This window comes from Rhipicephalus sanguineus, chromosome 11 (genome assembly GCF_013339695.2).
Source record: "Rhipicephalus sanguineus isolate Rsan-2018 chromosome 11, BIME_Rsan_1.4, whole genome shotgun sequence".
Classification (NCBI taxonomy): Eukaryota; Metazoa; Arthropoda; class Arachnida; order Ixodida; family Ixodidae; genus Rhipicephalus; species Rhipicephalus sanguineus.
Window position 1 is genome coordinate 10211848 of NC_051186.1, and position 24585 is coordinate 10236432.

Consider the following 24585-nt stretch of genomic DNA (forward strand, 5'->3'; position numbering starts at 1 on the left):
TGGGCTATTTTAACTGTGTCCTCAGTGCACACGAGAAAACAAGCACTGGGGATTTTTTAGATAAGAGCACCGATATTCTGACGCGGATAGTCGAGAACTGGATCCTTGAAGATGTCGAAGAAGGTCTTGAAAGTACAATTGCAGTAAGGTATAGCCTTACGAGCTCCGACCCCATTTATATATGGGGTCGGAGTAGTAGTCCCAGTGTCGCAGAGTAGCAGAGTAGTCCCAGAGTAGCAGTCCCAGTGAGTACGGGGTCGGGACGAAGTAGTCCCAGTGTCGTTTCTCAGGGCACTGGTTAGCTCAATGCTCTATTGGAATTTCAAGGCGAAGGAACTCATTCTCGTGATAAACGTGCACATTGAATAGTAAGCTGCTTCAGGAAGAAGTTTTTCAACCTGGTAGTAAAGGCGGCAGTGAGCAGACTAAACCCCAGTGAAAACCTTCACATTTGGCAACAGTGGGGTCTGTGTTAGGAAACTTAAAAACTAAATGCAATCGACTGGTCCACGTGGATTTGGTACGTCGCTAAAATGAATTACACTGAGTTAAAAGAGGTACTTGATAAGCTGCTCAAATAGGAATGCCGAGTTCCGATAAAAATGGATGGAAGATAGTAGAACCGTAAAACAAAAGATGCAGGAACTGCATGAACAGCGTTATCGGGGTGCGCTTCTGAGGGCAAGGGCAGAGACCAGAGCTGCAGGTGAAACGCCATTGAAACGCGCGCTATGCTTGGAAAAAGCAGGAGCCGAAAGGAACCACATTAACGAAACAGAATGGGGTGGGGCCGTGTCAACCAATACAGAGGATATCAAACAAGCATTTATTCAGCATAATCGGGGGCTCTTCGCTTTGCATGAGATGCACTTTGAAAAATTCAAACAGGAGTTTCTGCCTGGTACACCCTTGCCTGGACGACGAAAGAAAAGCGAGTTTGGAGCGGACAATAACAGTAGCCGAAGTTGAAGAAACAACAGAGAAGTTAAACCCTGGATAATCACATCGACCTGACGGATTCACCGCCGTTTTTTATAAAGATTTTGAGCATGAAATCAGCCCTATTTTGATTGTTATCTTTAATGAAGCGTACACTTTAAAAACATTTCCTCCGTCATACAGGTCGTCCCATACTGTAGTCGTAATCAAAACAGAGGGCATAGATAAACTAAGGTCTGTTTCAGCGTATCGACCCGTAGCGCTTACTGACGCCGAGTATAAAACCTATATGAAAGTATCATTAGTTCGAAGATTACAGGCGCTGATGCAGATGATATCACCGGTGATATCATCGTTGTAGGTCATTGTACAGTGGAGGCCCAGGTTTCAAAGAGAGTGAAAAAAAAAATGCATGTAGAGCTCGGAAAAAAACATACATACTGTAACTTCCCGCGGCAGCTTTTTTGGAGAGAGAGAAAGGGATGCTTTTAGGTGCGAAGCTCCTTAAGGTCGAGGCTTGTCTGCCGTCGCGTCGTAGCCAGCCGCTAGTACTCGGAGTGCCCACTAGATGGCCCTGCGGCGCTCGCTTCATTCCTACGCGTGCTCTAGTTTGATAGGAGACCGCTAGAGGCGCAGCTGCGCTCGTGCTCTCGTTGGATAGGCGACCGCTAGAGGGCCACAACTGTAAGCCGCGTTCGCTCACGGCGCGCTTCCTCTCTCTTTCGACAGTCGTCAGTCTGTTCGCGAACGAAGAACACAAGGCGGAAGGAAGAATATGAACGAAGAAGACAAGGCAGCGGAGCGGAGGGCTCGCAAAGCGGGTGCAGCGCGGGCTCGCCGTCAAGACCCGGAGGTGAGATCTCGAGAAGCCGAAGCGGCACTGGCTCGCTGTCAACAACAACGAGCCACCACGGATCCAGGGGCGGCGAGGGCTCGCGCAGCCGAAGCGGCACGGACGTGTCGTCAAGCCGACCCTGAGCTGAGAGCCCGTGAAGCGAGCTCTCCGCTCAGTATATACACAACATTTTGTTGTGTATATACTGTATCATCGCCGTGTTTGTCACGTCTTTACATGATGATCGAGTGGGCAAAATGTACGGATGATTCACGGTTTACCAGATTTACCTCCGGAGCTTCGCCCAGTCATCATCCTTCACTTCGTCGATATGGCGTGAAGTCTTTTGCCGTGGGGCGCGCATTGTTTAATTTGCAAGCTGCCAGAAAGAATCGATCATAATTTTTTACATTGTTGGGAATGGCTTTAATTTTGGAACGCATTACAGAGAGCAATCAACAAAGAATTGCCACTTGGCCCGTATGACAATTGGTTCTTAAATTTAGATAATGATGATGGGGTAAGTTTTGATGCAATTACGCTTATGAACCTCCAATCTATGTGGATCTCGAGAATGACAGGACGCCATTTTGATAAGGATGCGCGGCCTGTACGACTTTGTTTTAGATAGAGCGTTCATTTGTTTCTCGAAATTGATAAAGCAGTGCCGGAACCAGCCGAGTGGCTCTGAAGGGCAGAGCCGCCGGTGACATTGCGCGAATTTTAATCTGACGACAGCAGCACGATGCTGACTGACTACCCTGTCACCATATGTACATTGCACATTGGGTGGTTTCCTTGTCAGTGTTTGTTTTACATGTTATGCGCCAAAGCGAGGTAATAAACAAAACAAATATCGTGGTTTTGTGGTAATGTGTCCGATTCGCAACGTAGGACACGTAAGTGGTTTTTCTGTGGCATTTTCCCTTCGTAGTGTTGCATGCTGAGTCGTGTATACCATCTGTGCACGATCAAAATTGCCAAGAGCCTTCTTAAATCCCGTTTTCTGGCTTCTAAACTGTGCCACGTGCAATGCGCCACTGTTTTAGTGTCAAACGCCACACTTGTCCAATAATCACACATCGCACTGGGCCAGTGCCAACGGGTATTTAATAGGTATACTTGTGTTGCCTGCGCGGTTTTTCCGCATGGGCTGCATAAAAAAGCGTCATTTCCTCTCCCTAACCATTATATTATTACTCATATGTCAAAAGCATCTCCTACATCGTTAGCTAATCAAAACTAGAAAGAGCGAACGTCGGTGCCCTTTCTGTCCCTTTTTATTTATTTCCATGAATTTAACATTGTGACGCGCGTACCCTTCGTACACTCCTTAACATGGTTTACGTTCGTAGCGGTATTAAGAACACGGATTGTTGGTAAGCTTGCCACGGCACAAAGGCGAGAAAGGACGCGCGTGAACTTGAAACTGTCTGAAGATGGAATGCATGGACTAAAGATCCATTTTTATATGCTAATAAATATGAAAGAAAGCGGTCCTCGAATACAAACATTCACAATTGTTGAGGCCATTGTGAATTGTGGAAACAACGCTATTGAAGAAACCATGCACATATGCGTGATTTCATGAGCAGCGTTAAGCGCGTTTGAGTTTATGGTTGTTATTATTGCTCCCTTTAATAGCCTGATATATCATAGTAACAATATATGTAAGTGCAATAAAAATTATCTGTACGGACTGTATCCGCTTTATGTACTGGACTATGCCTTTAAACTTTGCTCATGCTTTACACGCCACATTTTGTATATGTACATAGTGCTTCTGATTATCTTCTATTTTCGTATTCTTTTATTCTTCCTAATTTTTCGTGCCTGTGTGTTCCTTAAATACTAGTATCATGGTGGTAGGATAGCCAGCTCTAACGTAGCCTACCTTTCCATATTTTTTTTCTTATAGAACTTTGAAAAATATATTTAAAAAAATGCATTAGTGAGGCTATCATGTTAACTATGGCCTTGTCTAACCTTCTACTAAACAGTTAAATCCGGACAGCGAGAGCATTAGGATCCTCGCTTAGTATAATGCAACATTCACGGCCGACAACACGCCCACGACCTTCTGCAGAGCAGGTGAGCGTCACAGCCACAGAACCACTGGGGTTGGTCTTAGAGAAAGCTTCGCATTTTTCCATACTGATTGAAATGTTCACTTGTAACATCGCTTTATTATCTTGAAAGGCAGCATGGTGTGGGCGTAAGAGCTTCAGTCAGTACGTCCACTAAATGTATGTTGTGTCAAGTTGGCATTCGATAAGCAATCGCCATCTCGATCACGCGGAGGAAGTCCAGTCGGTAACAGAGAGTCCTCGCAGAAACGCGCTTATTTGCGTATCGATTCCAACAGCTTATTCCCTTCGGGCCAAGGTCGCGTTTATCTCTAGCCGCACGCAATGAGCACCGCGCCGCTCGATACAACGACACGCCTGGCGAAAACGTTTGTCATGCCTGCCGGGCTGTCCGTATGGCCATGTGCTTCATTGCCTATCTATATTCCATCGTTTGTGCTAGAGACATTTACATATAAATTGCTACCATGAAATGCATTTGCGCTATTCTCTTATCACAATAAATGACATTGTTGATTGGATTTCATTAATTTCTAAAAAGAGCCGATATATAAAACCCTATAAAGAGCCGATGAGTTCCTGGGAGACACATGGCTGCAAATGATGTTGGCTGCATGAAGAGATGCTGCCAGTCGGTGCCACACCCACGCAGCTTCGATTACTCATGCGATGACAAATGCGCTTTGACTGCGGTTGTCCATCAGTTCATGCTCCCATTGATACATAGATCTGTAAGTCGAATTGATCGCCGGCTGTATAAACAAAATGAGTCTGTTTAGCCGCTATGGCGAGGAGAGGCGCTTGCTAGCTAGCACTCCAGGATGCAGATCCAGAGCGCATTCACGCTACACTATACACACATTCACGAGAAAGAAGACCGACAGACACTTAGGCCTACTGTTACAGGGAACACGCGAGCGCATGGCTCACGCTCCGCGCAGCGCCATGTACGTGAAGCGTCGAAAACTAAGCGCATGCGCAAAAGTGCGCTGGTGCAGTGCATGACGAGCGTCGTCTGCTTGCGAACCGCCCCTTCGCTTTGCCTGCGCGCGGCATATGCGCGCAAAACAAATCTATCTATATAAATAAAGCATTCGAATGTATCGCTCTTTTGAAATGCCAGTACCGAGGTGTGTGTTCGTGAGCGGGCTTTTTGCCCGTGGGAATTGGAAGATTACACAATGACTAGGGTGCTCGTCCACCATTGAAGGGAGGTCGCGGAAATTTCTCTTCATGGGTACAACCGCATCGTTCAATTTCAACGATGAAGCATCGATCGCTCAAGACGGCCAACATCGTACAGGGCTACAGAGAGGAGCGAATGATCAAGTACGCTACTTGCGAGCCTACGTCGCACCTAACAATGGAGCAGCAAGACTGCGAAATGGTTGCTTTTATCCCCGATAAGCCAAGCACTTCTGTCCAAGAAATCCGTACAACCTTACATTGCAAGCATCGAAAGCGACTGAAGCGACAAATTACACAAGCAGGTGTGAGTAGTAGGCCATCACAACGCGGCGGCGTGAGAGCAAAGCATTGGGATGTGTCGCAAGCAGACGACGCTCGAAATGCACTGCCCCTGCGCATTTCCGCGCATGCGCTTGTGTATTCGTACATATCACTGCGCGGAGCATGAGCCGCGCTAGAGTGTGCTAAATCCGTTTTCTTCTGGTGCACTCTAGCCACGGGCTCGTGTGTTCCCTCTAACAATGGACCGACCTGTACGCTTGGCTCCCACCGCCAGCAAGCTTTCTTTTTCTTCGCTTTCATTTTTTAGCTGCTTCAGAACTGCAGTTAATGAATTTGGAAGTTTCGCGCGGAATGCGTTACACAGAAAATGTTATCAAGTTATTCTCTTGTGCTTGAATAATTAACCACAGGCGCGTGCGAGGCATGCAGGCGTAAAAAGAGGGAAAATAACATCTTTTCGAAAGAAAGAACCTTTGGAAGCCGCCTCGCGACGCTGGCGTGACGAACGCCCGACGAAGTCGTCACGATCCGACGGCGCACGAGGTGAAAACGACAGCAAACCATTTACGTAAGCAGTGTTAAAGAACATATTTCATAAATAACATTATCTTTAGCCTAGTGTTCCTAGTACACCGCCGGCTGTGCAGCGTCTTAACAGCAACGGCAGTCGCTTGCATAGGCGTCCGCAGGGCTCTCCATTAAGGTAATTAAGGGGGGGGGGGTGCAAGCTTCACCGCAGCGCCCCCGCCTCTGCTTCGTTGGCCGAGTGCGAAAGAAAACAAGCTCTGCCATGGATGCAACTATGAAAACGAAGCGATGACGTACTACCCAGAACGGCCTGGCATTGCTCTCCTGCTTTCCGGGGTACAGCTCGGAAGCAAACAGTTATTTGAATGGAGCATCTCGGATCCTCGATCGCCATTATCGTCGAAATGCATGCGTAGCCATAACCCTGTGCATTATAAAATGGCGTCGAAGGTCCGACTGAGTAGAGGTATGCGGCAGAATTGGCGCCCGTTGCAGGTGACTAAGGGGCGGCCACGCCCCCTTATTCACCTGAATCAGCATTTGTAGTATCAATGGCTAAAATAGCACTTTGTGCAGGTATTTCTCAAGAAACAAATCCACGTGACTGCTTTACAACGAACTCGCCCCTCGTAGTGACTGCATGAGTTGAACCAGAGATGTAACTACGCCAATTGTCTTATCTGACGAACTGAATTATCGGATCTTTGTGCAAAATGTAGCAAGCGAACATTTCCTTCGATCCTTCGAATTTAAGAGAAAATAAACGTCTGATCTGCATCTTCACATTGGCATGTATGTAGCTGACATGACAGTCGGTCATCATTCACGTAATAGTAATAATAATTGTTGGGCTTTTACGTCGCAAAACGGGGATATGAACACGAGGTACGACGCCGTAGTGGAGGGCTCCGAAAATTTCAACCCCCTAGTGTTCTCTAACGTGCACCTGAATCTAAGAACACCGACATTTAGCATTTCGCCTTCATCGAAGTGCGACGGAAGCGTCGAGTATCGAACCCACGTCCTTCGGGCGCGCTACCGAGCCGAGCACCGTAACAACTGTGTCACCGCAGTGGCACAATTCACGTAATAGTGCAGCGTGTTGGCAATATAATGCGATGAGTAATATTTTTACTCCGCGAATGGGCCTTCATATTATGCGCCGAATCTTCGCGGGTGTAGCGTGCTGTCATGCTTATAAACGGTCGCAGGCGAGTCAGAAGACGGTCGATATCTCGTGAATAATTCATTACACGTGCATTTGCTTCCAGCGCTTTGGGCTTTTTATTTTGCATTTTCGATCCATGCGCACCACATCCCTGTAGCAACAGTAGACAGATTCCGTTCCATCTGTGCCTTCTCTTTTATATCACACGTGTCACATTTACAAATCTACGCAATGACTACTCAATCTTTTTTACAACTGAAGTATTTTCTCAACATATAATCAGCAAGGGAAAGCAGAGACAGCCACTGAGAGAGCCATGGCAAATAGCTCGGCTATGGAGGTCAAGGTTAGGGAACACAAGGACGTGCTGTTGTCATAGCAGTACTTCCAGTCACGCTCTAGTTGAAATGCGTAACAACTGGGCAGTTTTCCGAGGCCTTATTTGGGGTATCTTTGTCTTGTATTTTTATAACATTACACTATTTTTTCATCTTGAATCACATATTATAACCTTTCCTATCAAATCAACGGGAGCTTGAATATTGCGCATTGAGTACGGAGCCTGTGCTGAGATGTCTATTATTATATTGTGTAACGTAGGTGTGAAACTGATGTTTAGGACCCCAGCGTGTAAGCACCGTTTCAGCTCCAAAATTACGTCGCTTCCGCAGCCACAGGAACGTCCAGACTTCCAGCATTCTCCTTTTTCGCATTATTTAATTGTGCAACTTATGTACTTCAAACAACACGAGTTGCCAGGGTGACGGGCAAGAAAGCACACACATGGCGATTCCTAAAAAAATCACCAGGCGCATTTTCTCCCGTGGCACTTGGGCATAAAGAAATGCGCACGCAACGTTTGTCTTTCTACGCGAACTCCCTTGTGTACCCTACTGCGCCGCCCTCTTCCGTACACCCGGTAGATTGGTCAGTGTTATTTAAGTTCTGAATGTTTTGTTACCCAGCACATTGTCGTTGTATTGCCTTTTTCCTCGAGTACATCTCAGTGCTGCATGTTGCTATAGCAATGACGTCATGGATGCGTTGGATAGAACGGGAGACTACGAAGCGTGAAACTCCTTTACGGGCAAGTGCTTAGAACTGTCGTTGGGAGCGCTACGTTTGTAGGTGAGAGAAGCGGGAGCGGGGGTACAGAGAGCCCGCGAAGATCACAAAGACGGCAGGCAATTCGTAGGAATTCGTAGGCAGTGGCGTAGGACAACAATTTTCAGCGGAAGAATCAATTCGGCTAACCCAGCGTTTTCTATCGAAAAGACGGATATCGTGTAAAAGTAAACATCATGTTGCATACGATCTCGCCGACTGGGTAGAATGACGTGGACACTTCCTTGGTCAAAGACAAAGGCAACGAGGCTGAAACATTGTTTTTCTTCCCAACTTTTATCATATACTTTTCTTGCCGCAACAGAAGATTTCGCGGAAATCTTAGGACTTAATAATCGAAACCGCACACCACATTTATTTCTGCATTGTAGCAGTAGGTGCCAAGTTTCAGCTGTACACGTGCAAATTTTGCTCCGCATATGCCCCTGTGTTTCTGTTCTGGTTCAGTGGCAACACGTACTGTTAATCGTCCCCCCACCCCCTTATTGTGTGTGTAACTGCAGAGAGTCTTGCGACGTGCATTGAGTATATCAGTTTATCATAGTATAAGCTAATGAGACCCACTCGTAAATAAGCAACCATTGCAATGTTCTTGTATCATTCGCACAAAGGCCGGCCCGCGGCCGAAACGGCAGTAAGACACTTTTCACTTGTGCCTCAATACCCCGCGTCTACTATTATCCACGGATCCGGCGACCCCTTGTCCTCCAGTTTCTCGTAATGCGGATTCCGGACGACCCATTGCGAAAAGAAGAGGAGCATGGATGTTTCCAAGATGCCAGACACAACAATCTTGGGTGATTCCCAGCACAAGGTATTTGCACCAACACTTCGATGCCGTAGTTCCTGGCACCCCTGCATTCACCTCTGCGCGCGGCGCCGAAATTAAGGACGTTGAAAACTTGCTCGACTTCATCCCGGATAAGGCCCAAAACTGCGATCCTTCATACTGGCAAAAACAACCTAGCTGCAAAAACAACCTAGCTGCCCGCCTTCAACAAGTCCCGTGCGCTACTACACGTCGTTGCCCAGCATCATCCCAAAGTCCGGCGATTTACGTAAGCCCTATTCTTGCATGTTGCGAAAATAGTCGAAGATTCCGAAATACATCATTCATTAACCACTGCAATAATAAAAGCTTACCGCCTTCATTCCTTGCTACGCAATTATTACAAAAACTCCCGGCAAGTGTTCTTCATTGACCATTGATTGGAACGTCTTCCCCTGGCCACGCCCAAAGCATGAGTGGATTGCACCAAAGTTTCGAAGAGTCATATATTCGCCGGCTATGCGGTCCTTTTACTAAAGTCGACCCTCTTCGCGGCATAATTCCGCTTCGGTTACCACTCCCCGAGTGCGAACTGCACGCCCGAACGTCTGGTTCAGCCACCCGTGACGAGTGCACACTAGAAGCAACGCCATCCGTCGTGGCTTCCAGCGAGTCCTGCTTATTTCAGTCCGGTGCTACCCACTTCTGCCCTGGCAGGTGTCCCTTCTACTATAGAGGCTGGAAAGGTTTTCCTAGTGTCGCGAGCGGGCGCCCTTTCCCTAAGCGACGGTGAAACCAGTTTGCGTGCTCGGTGAGCGGGTAGATGAGGGCGCTGCTGCTCTCAGGCGGGTGTAAGCCGAAGCGCCGAAGCAGTCAAAGGAATGCAGACCAAAGCCGCCAGTTTGCTGTAGCACGTGTGTCGACGGAGTTTGCCTTGTTCCTGTCGCATTTTTACGTTGACACCGTTGTGCTACGACCTGATGCGATGCAACGCGCCGGAATTCTTTGACAATGCCTTCAAAAAAAAGAGAGGACGTGTTTTGTTCCACGCTTTGTAAAGGCGGTTATAAGTCGTCCTCCGAAAAGGTTTCGTTGTTCCGCGCTCCGTCTTGTTAACAAGTACTTGTTAACGGCTAATCTTAGTCAGGATAAGATGGAAAACATGTTCGGTGTCGTAAGGCAATCATTTGGTTGTAATGACCACCCTTCACCTGAACAGTTTTTAATTATAATAAACAGCCTGTTATTCTACAGTATGGCAAGGCCTCCTAGAATGGGAACTTAACAGGAGACTTCATAGCCTTGCTCCTAAAGCCAGCTGATATTGGAAAAGGAAAGGCTGACCGTCTGATAGAAATAATTGATGAGCTATTGCATGAAGGCAATTTGGAATGTGCAGAATCTGTGTTAGAAACACAAAGCAAGCAGTCTGACCATGACAACTGTGTCAAAAAGCACAGCGACAGTAGGTTAGTGCATTACATAGCTGGCTATGTTGTCAGAAAGTCGCTGAGAAGATTTGCATGTCCCGAGTGTGCCTCTTGCATGCCTTTCTATTTTGCCCGTAGGCAGAACATGATGAGAATTCTGTGTTGACAATGCAGTTCGATCACGGGGGCTTAATTTACCCTTCTAAAGCTGTTGAGGAGCTTGTTGCAAAAGTTGAGGACACATTCACTGTGTACTTTAGCAGGAATGAGCTTCACGCTGAAAGCTTGCTCTGCTTTTTGCATTTTCTACAGGGAGTGAAGCTTAAAGAAGTGGGGTGCAATGGACATGGGAGGAAATTGACAACTAACATAATTAAATTCTATGCACTGACTCGGCTACACTTCTTTGCTAAAGCAAAGAACATCGACCGAAACACGCGAAAGGAAAAGCACAAGCTCCTGAATATGAGGCGATGCCAGTAGAATAACATTTTGTCTAGCGCAATTGCTCCTTGCATTTATGTACACACCTTCGTCGTGGCATAAACAAATAGCCCTCGTAACAGGTTTTGAAAACTTCTCATTATACAGTGTTAGTCTAGAGCAGTATGTGCAATTTTGTAAGGCATTAATAAACTGTGTGCATGAGACGAACACATTGCATTCAATTCATTTCCTCTTCTTATATTTGTGGGCTGGTGTCACTTTTCCCGTTGAGGAAAATAAATCCATGTTACTATAACTGCTTGCGTAGCCTTTATCACTCTGGGTCAAAGAACAGCGCAACAGGGACGAAGTCTAGATATGCAGAAACACATCCCAAGCGCACGGCCTCGTTTGTGTATCTTGTAAGTCATCTCCGTTGCACTGCTCTTTTATTTCATCAATCCTCGTTTTAACATGCTAGCTAGTTATGGAAGACTGCTGGGACCTCATATGTGATTGTATGCCTGTTTCTTCGAACTTGTCTGTCTGTTATTCTTAAGGAGAGGAAAAGGGCGCTAATTTCTGTCTGCCTCGTGGCGACACGGCTAAGCGCCCTGTAGGGGTGGGGGTAAGGAGGGAATAAAAGAATAGTAGGAAATTAGAGAGAAAAGTGATAGAGCCATCCATACAACGAAGAGAAAAGAGGACAGGAAAGATGTGGAAACGGTCACGGGAGTTCAGGGACGGGTCCGCGAAACACAGCTAGAGGCACATTGCACAACACCGACGAAACGGAGAAGGTCCCGACGATGAGCGGCGCACGGCATAGCGGGCAAGGAGTCCGTCACGGGGCACCAGTCAGCGAGAGGTACGAGGAGTAATCCAGGACATCGCGGTTGAAAAATAAATCCCAGAGTAGCGGCCGACGGAAAAACCTCTCACTTGCGAACGCCCGCCGAAAAGCACACCCGCCTGCGAGCGCTGGCGCCACCTACCGGAGCATAGCAAAGTATTTCACATGGCTCGCGCCTTTCACGACACTAGGAAAACCTTCTAGCCTCTATACTTCTACTACGACGTCTGCGCCAACAGCGTCTTCCAGAGATCCCTCCGGTTCTCCACTTTCTGCCTACATGTGTTTTTCCACTTGATAGTGCGTGTGCTTCGACCCGTTACTCCGCTTTGGTTTCTAACCATTCAACCTGTACCCTTCCCACAAGTAATGGAAAGAGACAGCGGCGTCTCCAGGTTTTCCAAGACCCCCCCCCCCCGGCAATAGGAAGAAATCGGACATCCTCTCCGTCAGGCTGCATGCGTCTGCAGCCCATCGTACCAGTTCAACATCTTGCCCATTGGAGCCCGAACTGTTCAGTGCAGCAACTCTGCTGATGTGGCCATTACGTCACTTACCGAATAACTACCGTGTCCCTAGGAATTATGGCTTTTGGTTTCCAGCAATGCCAATTTTTTGCGCACTAGAGAGGTAGTCGAAAAATGGATATGGGCAACAACACATGTCCCTACGTTGAAAGTTTACTTGTCGGTATCAGTCGCTCTGAAAGCTTTTATGATTGTACATGATCCAGCCGTTGAATTGTAACCCGTTAACCAGAAGAAATGGGATGACAATCTAAGGAAAGCATCCTTGGACTTAACACCCATTGTCCTAAATCACGATGAACACTTTGTCATGTCTTTGTCGCACACTTCCCAAGGTCCTACCCAAGGCATATCGCCTAAAGAAGCAAGATGGAGCTTGTAAGAATAAGATGAACAAACTCGTTCATGATAATGCGCTTGTGTAGGCTTCGCTGACGACTGTCGCGTCACGAGCCACGTCGGAAGTTTCCTGTAGCACATCCGATCATAATAACGTAGTAACCCTTTGTAGCCTGTGCTTGTCAGATGAAGAGACAAGAGTAAGTACTCTCGTGTGGTCTTAGTTCTTGTCTCGTCTATGGCGCGCATAACAAATTTCATTTGCTACATGATCTAGATCATTTTACCGGCAGCATGAGGTTACGACATTTATTATTGATAAGTCTACATCCGGCAACTCTAAGGCTTCCACAATACATAATGAGCAGTGGACAGCCTCAGTTCAGCGCGAAATGTGCCTAGATTTGTACATAGATGGGGTTCAGCGTGATTAATCCAAGTCAACAAAAGCAACAACCGTTAAGAGCAACATATCCGCTAAAGCAAGTGAGTCAATAAAGAGGTTGGTCAACAATGCAGATAGTCATCAAGGAAGCTGACAAAAATGGCGCGATTGTACTTATTAATCGAAAAGGCTACACATCTAAGGCTTCTAACATCTACGTTATGAAACTTTCTAGAGACGCTTGGAAAATGACCGCATCAGTCAAATAACGTTATGAAAGAAGAAATTGAACAACTCGTAGTAGATAAAAAATTTAGAGATAAAGGCACGCCTTTCTTGCTCCCGCTAAGTCCTGTAGCCTAAGGGTTTTATCTGTTGCAAAAAATCAGAAGGCAGGCAAGCCCGAGAGACCCATAGCGTCGATCACCGGTTCCGTAATTGGAATGATTTCCTGTTGTGTTGACCACACATTAGCCTTAGGGCCCGCTCACGCTAGCGGCACGGCAGCTTGCCGCTTGCCGTTTTCCGTTCTCAGGAGGCCGTGCGCAAGCGATTTCGTTCGCGCACGTCAGCCGTTCTTTGCCGTTCGAAGAATAGGTCCGTGACCCATTTTTGTGCCGTTCTGCGGCTGCCGGAGCGCACCGTGGCCAATCAGCGACAGAGGAGCGGTTGCCATGACTACGGCGCGCCGCGTCGTCTGCTTTCGGCTTTCCGCGTCGTGTGCGTCTGCCGCAGGACGCTTCGAGCTGCTTCCTTTCTGCTGCGCGTTTTTCACGCTAGAAGTTCGGATGTCGTCCGTGTCGAGGCCAGGCATGGTTCCAGCAGCCAATAGAGTGTTTGAATCTGTCCGGCATTAAAGAAAGCGTCGCGTAAAACCAAATAAAGTGTCCCCAAGCAGGCGCCCGTTCAAGTGGCGCCAGCTATGGAGGATTAGAAACAACTAATAAACGCGGAATCTATGTCCTCCGAGCATTAGGAAGCGCCCATCTCGACTCGCTACGCCTACAGCACCGATTATTTGAGCACGGCTCTCCAAAACGAGGCCGAATCGGTACGAATACTTTGCTGTCGAAGCTCAATGACATGAATCTAAAGCAAATTGAAGCATCAGTTCGGAGCTTACGCGCTATAGAGCGCACGGTGGCCACTTGATATATTCGAGGTGGACGAGAAGCGCTTTTAGCAGTGCGGCCATGTTTTTCGGAGGCTCGCCGGCGAAGCTTGCCGTGAAAGTAGGACAGCTCTCGCGCGTGCGGCGACGCGGACGTTCTGCGGCACCGCGCCGTTGCGGCAGGCTTGCCGCTAGCGTGAGCGGGCCCTTACTCGGCAAGCTTTCTCGACATGGGTTAAAAAATGCGGGAAGTTTGCACTAAGTTGCGCGAAGCTTGGCACTGCGAAGCTGGTTGATTCTCAGCGCGTCGTGCTGCAGCACGCGAATGACAACGTCGGCGGCGATTGGATCCAGCGTGCTTGGCGGAAGAAGCTGCAGCCAAGAGTCGGCGACGGGCGGATCCGGAATACGCGCAAAGCTTGCCACTCTGAATATGTTGTAATCGCTGTCCCTGAGTCACGGTGTAAACGACTGTGGCGCTTCCTATGGCGACGGCTCGGCGGCGGCTGCTCCTCGACGCGGCGACGGTTTGGCTATTTGTACCACAGGTGGCGCGCAGCGGTGGCGGTTGCTATGGCAACGGTGCAGCAGGGGTTCTTTTTGCTTTTTTGTTGCAAACGCACGTCTTACTGCCACCTTTAACCGCTTCGCTGTTATAACTACGACCGTTTCTTACGCGATGTTGCTGAGTTCACCATTCCTGGAGGCTCCCTCGTAGTTACTATAGATATGTGTTCGTTCTACACAAACATTCCCCACGCGGATGAAATCTGAGCAGCTCGTCAGTAATTTGAGCGTGCAAACTCTGACCGTTCCATTGATGGTGTTGAAAACGAAATTCCCAGAAGAGGCCACCTGTGCGCACTTCGGACGATGTGCGCGGACTTCGGCGTCTGTACGACACTGTGTCAGCGCATATCACGGGACTTGAGACTCTCGGCCGGAAGCTCGACAGTTTCAGCTCCATGCTGCTCCCCATTGTGCAAAGAGCGATGCCGAAAGAGATCCTGCTCGACTTCAGCCGTAAGTGCGTAGTGGAGACAGGCGGCCCCATGGACGATCAACAGGCCGCAACCGAGGGTTCATCGTTGACGACGGAGGAAGGAGACAGAGGTAGTGTAAACACCTTCTCGAAGCTCTTGTCCTTTCTCCGAGTGGAAGTTGAAAGCCGTGAGAACCTGGCTGCCCTACAAAGCATGGACGTAAAGCAATCTCCGAAATACAGTCCTAAAGAAGGCCCCTCATTGCACGCAAGAAAAGAGAAGCATGCTCCATCTGCTGCAATGCTGCACCAAAATGCCACTAAGGAAAAGTGCTTCTTTTGTGACGCAAGCAGCCACACAACACAGCACTGTGGCGAGAAGAGAACGATAGCAGAAAAGAAGACACTTTTACAATCGAATGGGAGGTGCTTCAGGTGCACGAAGAGAGGCCATCCGGCTCGAGAATGCCGATCTAACATTCGATGCGCGAAGTGCGAAAAAAGGCACGCCAGCACGATGTGTGACCCAACGTATGCAAAAACGAACGCACGAGAACCGAACGACCCCGTCGCAAACCCGCACATTACTCTGGAAGCACATTACTCCGCAACGCTTCAACACCACTTGAGCAATACCCTCAAACCGCAAGTAGGCTCAAGAACAGTCTTTACGTGGACGACTTGCTAACGGGAGCTGAAAGCGAAGAAGCAGCATTGAGGCTGTACAACGAGGCAACCGAAATATTTGAAGCTGCGGAAATGTAACTGCACAAATGGTCATCTAACAGCGAAACGCTACGCCAGCAATTCCAGAGAGACTCCCGTGGCGCCATACATCTCGGCTATTTGTCGGGAGTGCTGAAGGTTTTGGAACTGACGTGGGATCCATGTGCTGACCGCTTAACGTTCTCTCCGTGCACGGATCGCATTCAGGATGTCGAACACCCCACAAAAAGGTCCATGCTGCAAACAACGGCGCGGATATATGACCCACTGGGGTGGCTGTCTGCCTGTATCGTACGCGCCAAAGTCCTCTTTCAACATCTGTGGCGCAGAAATATTGACTGGGACGACACTCTACCTGACGACATCGCGGCAGCCTGGAGAGAGTGGCTAGACGGAATCCTTCATCTGCACGATGTTCAAGTACCCCGGTATTACGGGTCACAAACGAACGGAGGGATGACGACCTGCCTTCACTTTTCGCCGATGCAAGTCCAGTGGCATACGGAGCGGTCGCCTACCTCACTCTGAAGGGTGACAACGGGACAAGTTCGACCATTCTGATGAGCAAATCAAGGGTTGCGCCAGTCAAGGAAATTACTCTGGCGAGATTGGAACTAATGGCATGCCTGGTTGCAGCTCGATTATGTCGCTACATATTGGATACCCTCGAAGAGCAGCCCCCGAACATCTGCTTGTGGACGGATTCAACAATCGCGCTCCATTGGATCCTGGGAAATGCCAACCGCTGGCAGCAGGTCGTGCGCAACCGCGTCACTGAAATTCAGCATCTCATGGACGGGTTCGCATGGAGACATTGCCCCGGAAAAGAAAACCCGGCGGATCTTCTTACACGCGGAGTACGAGCTGCGCAGCTGGCGACAAACGAGCTCTGGTGGAACGTAGCGCCATGGATTTGCCAGGGAGAGATGAAATGGCCCCGATTGATTCCAGAGGCGACATTTAACGAAGCTGAGCTAGAGCAACGAAAGGAAACAAGTGCATTGCCGGCTACGACATCGCCACCTGCTGGTTCGGCCATAATTGACCTGAAGCAATACTGCAAACTCTCAAAGCTGATCAGAGTGACAGCGCGGATTTTTCGGTTCATCGCAAGAACGAAACGCCAAAGCCGAGAATTGGGATCCCTCACATCGGACGAACTGAATAAAGCGGAACAATATTGGATACTTCGGGAACTGAGTGAGGGATTTCCAAGAGAAGTTGCGTGTGTCGCCAACGGAACGAGAATTCCACCTGACTCACCTTTGAGAAATGTTTCACTGATGATTGACAGTGATGGAATTTTAAGAGTTGACGGAAGGCTGCAGCGTAGCCAACTCGACTACAACGAGAAGCATCCCGCTGTATTACCTAAGAAGAGCAACCTGGCCGAGCTTCTCGTCTTGCAGTGTCACCGACAGGTGTTGCCCGGAGGAATACGGGACCAGGGTTGGCAATGGTGGCTACTTTTCGCCAAATTGGCGAATTTGAGAGGCCCGTGGCGACCTAAAATTATGAATGGCGACATGGCGAATTTTTGGCGATTTTCAGCTTAGGTCTCCACTGAGTTATGCATCCTAAGCTCAGTGCCTTCGCAAGGAATGAGCGGCGGCACTATTCTCTGTATTTTTCTGGGTTTTGAGGTGCACATTACGCGCCGTTCTGTATGTCCGTCCTGTAACTCGTGTGTATCTCCTCAATTCAGCTAGGTGCTTCTAACTCAATTCATCTAGATTCATCTAGATGCTTCAGAGCTTCGCTAAAGTTTTGCTTCTGAAGGGGCTATAGCTGACGGGTTGGTCGTGTGTTCCGGCCATTTGTTCCGCCAAAGCTCCAACTGTTCTGAATAGTTTGGCGACTTATTCACTGCTGCAGTATCCCCTAATCGAGCTCGTATAGCGAAGATTGGCGGATACGCGGGTGTTCGTGCAAAAAAAAATTATTTATTCAGGCGTTTTCTACTGTTCTCGGTGAGTGTGTGCAATGAAAACAATTGCTATATAACATTTTACAATGTCTACCTGTTCAATTATAACGCACTGGATTGACGCGGGTAGATATAAGTGATTATAGGAAAGGGACAGTGGCGTCCAGTATCATATTAGTTCACACTGAAAGGTATAAGACTCACTAATGAACGATACCTGTAAGAATTCTGTCCTACTACTTTCAATAAACCTGTTAATCCTTTTTTTCATATAAGGGGATGTAAAGCTGTCTACACACAACGCCTTCGCGGTTTTCGCCCAAGGTTTACCACACTTTTACCTTTGAAACGAGCGGACAGGGATGGAAGGATATCATGAGCGTTTTATCCTTTCATACTTGCGCCGCCGCGCACATCTTGCGGCTAGTCGGAGAACCAGGTGTACCAAGCACTCCCATGGTGAAGGGGCGATGCGCCTGGCATTGAGAAATGTCAATATACTTTAAGGGTTTTGAATGGCACTGTATTCTACGGGGCTATACATCAGTGGAAATTCTTATTACTAGGATATGCCGCACACATCTAGAATGGCGACTTCTTTGGCGAAATTTGTAAAAAAATGGCGACTTTTGGCGACTTTCTGCTCCTCGTTTGGCGACATTTACTCGAAAGTCAGTGGCAACCCTGTACGGGACACACTGACGCAACTGAGGGAGCGGTTTTGGGTGATCTGGGCGAGGCAGCTAGTAAAGAGAGCCTTAAGGGCGTGCGTAACGTGCCAGCGTTTCCATTCAAGGCCAGCGAGCCAAGTGACCGCTCCTCTTCGAAGCGATCGCATCACCCAGGCCTCTCCTTTCGAAGTGACCGGTGTCGACTTTGCTGGCCCTCTTCTCGTTAGGGGGGCAACGACGACGAAGTCGTACATTGCTCTCTTCACATGTGGTGTCACCAGGGCAATACACCTCGAGTTGGTGAGTGACATGTCGGCTGCTTCATTTTTGCTTGCTTTCCGCCGATTCATATCTCGGCGAGGACTACCGAGCACTATTTATAGTGACAACGCGCTCACGTTCAAGAAGACAAGTAGGGATCTGGGCACAATCTGGACAGCAGAGGCAGCACGTTTATCTAATAAAATGGCAAATCAAACATTAGTAGAAAGAAAGAACAGACTGGTGGCAGCGGCGAGACGCATAATCGGCTACAGGAACGTGAAATCGGACAGAAAGCTTTGAGCTCAATGAAACAGCTAAAAGAATGTGACAAGAAAGTCATAGCTCGATATGCCAAGGGGATAAAGGATCCTGAGCCGTTAGCAAGCACAATGATTTTAATGGCTCGGAAAACACCCTTTTTGGCCAAGAAAAGCTACCTCCATTATTTCACTCCTGAAGAAAGAAGGGAAGCCTTCGACGAGAGAGAGGACAACAGAGTTCCTGGGAAAGTCTTCTGCTCAAAAAGGGCCTTCGATATGTGGCTGGCAAAGGACACTCCAATAAGTGAGCAAACTCAGGCCTCAATCGACGTTCTTTACAAACAGTCCAGAGATATGGTGGCCAGCTTCTTCAGTTTTGACTGGAGCGCGCGCCCTGGTGGGGCGGATTTTATGAGCGCTTGGTTGGACTCACTAAACAGGCTCTGAGGAAAACGCTGGGAACGAGCAGTCTCGGATTTGAAGAGCTCAGCACAACGCTAAGTGAAGTGTAGGCCATGTTAAATTCACGCCCCCTAACACATGTCTATACCGAACCCAACGAGCCAGAACCGCTTTGTCCAGCCCTATTTTTGACGGGAAGACGGCTTACGTCGCTGCCTAATCTACAACGCCAGGAGATCGCAACCCTTTCCTCTTCCCACCTTCAAGAGATTTTGTCCAATCGAAGTAAACTGCTGAACCAGTTCTGGAAAAGATGGACAAATGAATACTTGAAAGAACTACGGAGCTATCAGCTAAAAGGAAAAACGCCAAGGGAATTGAAAGCTGGCGACTTGGTACTGCTGAGTGAATCGATGCTACCAAGGCAGATGTGGAAGATGGGAGCCGTTCAATCAACATTTCCTGGCCGCGACGGCAAGATTAGGTCGTGCCATGTACGAATGCCCGGAGGCATGGTGCTTCGACGAGCCGTTCAACTACTGCACCCGGTTGAGCTATATAGCTAAAGGCAAATGACGGCGTCATTTCAGGGGGGGGGGGAATGTGTTCAAAACAAAATTCCCAGAAGAGGCAGAGGAGGGCAGAATGTTTGTATACGGTCCCCAGCCCGGAGAAAACGGTCCCTTTTACGGCCTCTCGGGCGAGCTCGGAACGCGGCCCCCTGGCTGTAACCTGACACCGCAGGGCAGCTGCGGGTGAAGGGAACGAGGGCACTGGACAGCGCTGTGACCACCGGGGGAGAAGGCAGGACGAAGACGATGCGGTGACGAGCCAGTCGCAAATCGCCCTCCGTGCCGAGAGGCATCTAACTCATTGTGTATTCGCGCCGCGTTTTTTCTTGTTATAATTAAACAGTTATACTGTTACCGAACGGACGCATCGGTCTTTCATTTATTAACGAACGTGAACGACAGATGGCGCAGCATTAGCCATAGTATTGAAATTGTTTCACCAATATAAATAATTTTGAATTAAACAATGAACATTCTGTAAAGGTTAATGGGACATATACTGGAAGAAAAACGGTCCCAACTATGCAAATATTCTGATGGGTGTGTTGGAGAACAATTTTTTATGCAGTCAAGCACTAACACCACTCAGTTACAAACGTTACATCGACGACATCTTTCAAATTTGGAATCACGGTGCGCATGCATTACTTTCATCTGCAGCAGGATTCAGCAATGAGCTTAATTCCATATTATTCTCCCATTCATGTTAAGATGAACGTGCATATTTTCTCGACATAACAGTATATTACCCTGCCCGTGGTCTGTGCAGAGCGATGTCTGCTGGTGCAAGCACACTAAGCGAGGGAACCGTGGTTGTCGGAAGGTCGAGGCCAACAGTCGTGCCATCGGCGAGCGCCTACCAGCAATGGACGAAAGCGTGCCTCCACATATTCGTACAAGCCAAGGCCGGACTGCCACCCGGGGAAGGAATGATCAATGCTGGTAGGTGTATGCGCGATCGATTGACGCCTTTGAAGATAGCAGAATGTGATAAAGATATCGAGTAAGTTTAGCTGAAGAGCCTGCGCGGATGGAGTAGCCTGTATCGATAATGTTGGCCTGAGGATTCAAGCCACATACTGTACAGCCGCTGACCTATTTCGCCGTGCAGCGGCAAAGAACCTCAATACAATGAAAAATAAATACAAGAAAAGATAACTGGCCAACGTAACCATATCGGTAATAAAATACACCTTTACAAGTAAGTGACTGCAATGGTAACGAGGCAAGGTACTACCGCCATGGAAAGAAACGCGAACAGTGCGAGATCTACGCGCTGTGCTGTTTCGCTTTTCAAGCAGTTGTAGCCTGCATGGTAATAACAAGCCTCTAGGGTTATTCAAAATCAAGGACCATTCTAGCATCTTTTTAGAATTACGAAGGTCACAGCGTGATGAAAACAGCGCGACGCGCTGTTCGCGTTTCTTTCCATCCCTCCTGTACACTTAAATATCAAGTAACGATAAAAAAAGACGAAAGATGAATGGACGAAATGGCGGCAAGGAACAGGGCATATCAGTGCATTCAAACACAGAAAAGTCGAATGATGTACTTCAGTACATCAACTAAAAATATTACAAACAGAAACGTAGCACAAAAATATATCGGAAAGAAAATACAAGTTATATGTAAATGAGCCTAACAGTATAAAAGCAAAATACATGTAAATAGGCCTAGCAGTAAAAAAGCAATATGCACTACTTCAGAAAAAAAGGCGTAAACAGCAACAATAAATTACAATGTGGTAGTGAGGCAGCTTGATGTACATGTATAACACGTTCGTTAGTGTTCGGTGAAAGCCGTCTCTGTATGTGACAACAATTCGTGACACACGTAGGCGATTCCACTAGAGACATATGCTCGGAAAGAATGAATATGAGTAGGTGACTGTCCTCTCCAAAGGTACATTAAGTTCGAAGCGATGATCAACACGTCGAATGTTGGTTAGTTCCGTCTGCTGTGTTAAGACTCGGCACGCGGCACTTCATGCCTTTTTCTGGCTAAGGGATGAGGCTGTCCTTCACGTGTAAAATGCCTCAGGGAGGGGCAGCTGGTTTTCTTGATCTGCACTTATCGTTCAGTGAGGAGCATGCATGTTGGATGTATTCCCCCAGGAGGGTCAGACCGCTCCTCGTCTATCGTTGAGGACATTCCAGGACGGCATCGCCTCAGCCCACTTGAAATCCGCGCATGATAAATCAAGCGTGGACTTAATGGGCACCAGCTCTGATCACATGTGAGGAGTCTGAAAAAAGAAGCGGGGTTCCCTGGCGGTGTCATTGCAGCCACGTGTCAAAAAATAAAACGCACCAGCAAGCAGAAGATTCGGACTAGCACTTCGAGGGTCGCCTCTCGGGATGTCAGAAGTTATTAGGTAGCTAGATTCCATACATTCAGTGACTATCACATTGCCTAAAAAGACTGGCGTCAAGATACGGCATTACCTTTGTGTTTTCTGTGGATCGCAAGGTGCGACACATTTGCTATGTTGTCAGCAAGCGTGCTGATGGACCGCCACGGCGTTACAGGGGATGCATTGTGAAACACGCGAAGCATTTCGTGCCTTGCGTAGTAGGCGTCGTGTACAGACTGCCCCGACACTGCGGGAGGGTGTCCGTCGGGCTGACCGAAAGATACCTAAATACACGCTTACGGGGGCACAAACGCTCTTTGATTGGTAGGCCCTTCATGCATCGGGCCAGAAACGGCAAGGACTGCAATGAGGGCGGATGCCGGCCCCTTTTTGAAAGGATGACGGTGGTATACAGGCAATATCGAAAAACTCAGAGGGAGTTTACGGAATATTTCGTATCAACCGGGAAGGTTCTAGGTGCACCATCCACCCTTCGATAAGTACAAAAGAAACCGATATTGCGTTCTTTGAACACGTGCTGGTATGACGATGCGCTAATTTAGGCGGTGTAGTTTTTTTATTACCATGGCCAGAGTTATTAGGGATAAGCGTTTTATAAACACGAGTTCTTTTTTAATAAAGACATCACTTGCCAGGTAGTGCGTCGTCCCCTTTCCCGTCCACGACTCGAAATATATATCAAATTTATTGGTGCGCGCAAATACGTTTTTGTTGTATGGGCAAGACGAACACGAACGTCACAAATAGGACTACGGCACAGCTAGCAAACGCCGAAGAAAAAGTCACAATGGACTCGCAAGCCGTCACAATAAAATACGAAACACAATCAAGGAACACTTAGAGAACGAGAACCGAAGCGGATACCTAAACAACGTTTCAAAAAAAGAGAGAGAGAGAGATAAAAACACGCCGAACTACTGCAGCCTGACAACTTCGGCAATCACTGAGAGTTTCCGTTCTCTCATTGTCATGCAATAGGTTAAAACAGAAAAAGGAACAAGTATCAGTGCGTCTCACCTCTGAGAGCTCCCGCGATTGGCCGCTACTTCCGGAAATGACCACCAGAGGGGAGGCGTAAGTGTGTCGTTGATTCTCCTCGACATTTCCGAGTGAAGAGTCTTACGAAAGAGCTCCGCGCGGTTACGGTAAGTCTTTGTTGCGTCGCGCGCACGAACAAAAAACAATGGTGAACAAAACTGTTCAATGCAAACGAGTTTCGGGGCGCACGGAAATCAAAAAGCACACTCGCCCGGGCAAGCCGCGATTAAAGACGTTGACCTTCGGCGGTCGGTACACACTTCCGTTTCAAGATCGCGATATCTTCCGCACCTTGAGCGGTACAGGGTTGAACATTTTGTTGTCTTGAACCATGGGAGTTGGGGCACTAAGTACTATTGGTTTTGAATATTAGCGTTTCCGGGAAAATAACGTGTAGCACTGACGTGTCCATGCACTTCGTCCTGGAAGCCAGAAGGCAGATGCACGCATAAAATGAAGCACAATGTCCTGGAGCAATGTATCAGGGAGACAACTGTAAAGTCCAAGCCGGCAAAGTTCTTGCTTTCAAGAGGTTGCTAAAACATCAATTGGTAGTGTTGATCTTTCAATTGCACAGTCTCGTGTTGTACAGACGTAGTTATCTCACAAATTATGAACTAGTTTCCACGGCCCCACACTGGCGTGCTGAAAGTTCGCTGAGGACAGGACTTTCGTAGGGTTAAGTTTAAAACAGTATGCTAATCAATCGGGGTATTTTCGTCGAATCCGAGATCCGCAGATGCACGACGTCCTGTTCCGTAACCAGTCCAGTGAAGACAAGCGCACTTAAGCACACGAAACAGGAGAGACTAACGACAATGTTATCCCAGTTGACTCAGACCAGAGAGCCGACACAGCATATTGCGTTTCAGCGAGTCCAATGGCTTTGTGTATTGACGACAGTAGCCAGGTCGAAGCATAGGTTCGATATTTTGTTCTCTCTACACAATAGTCAGCTACCTCTCGGATGTGGAGAGAGAGACGGAGAGAGAGAGAGAGCAAAGCGATTGCTGTAGTTGAGTCACTCGCGCTCGAACAAACCCGCCATTGAAAAGGAACCGCTTTACCTGGCGTGCCCAACCAACAAGGAGCGCTCCACATCGATTAGCAGACGACACGACAGCCGCGAGGGAAAGGGGGCCTCTGAAATAGATGAACCAATGAACGGCCGTCAAGAGCGTACGACTTCCGCCGGATGTAGGGCCACGGTCGACCAATGGAGGCGCAGGCCAGCTAGGGCGCCCGTTTTCAGTCCCGGGTCAAGTGATTCGCGCTGTTCCCTGACCGCGTAGTGACAAATGAGACAAAAAGGGAAGAGCCGTAGTCACGACACAGTTTCGGAGCCAGCCAGGTGAAGCGGGCGAACGCTACTTTCTA

General features: G+C 48.2%; 1 protein-coding gene across 1 annotated transcript in view; it reads right to left on the reverse strand.

Annotated features, from left to right (window-relative positions):
- Positions 1-23314, reverse strand: part of LOC119373621 (cyclin-dependent kinase-like 4) — an 86402-nt gene extending 63088 nt beyond the window's left edge. The window contains exon 1 of the mRNA XM_049410970.1: positions 23188-23314. Within this exon, the coding sequence (XP_049266927.1) occupies positions 23188-23273 (86 nt within the window). The 5' untranslated portion in view covers positions 23274-23314. The remainder of the gene's footprint in view (positions 1-23187) is intronic.
- Between the last annotated feature and the right edge of the window lie 1271 nt (positions 23315-24585).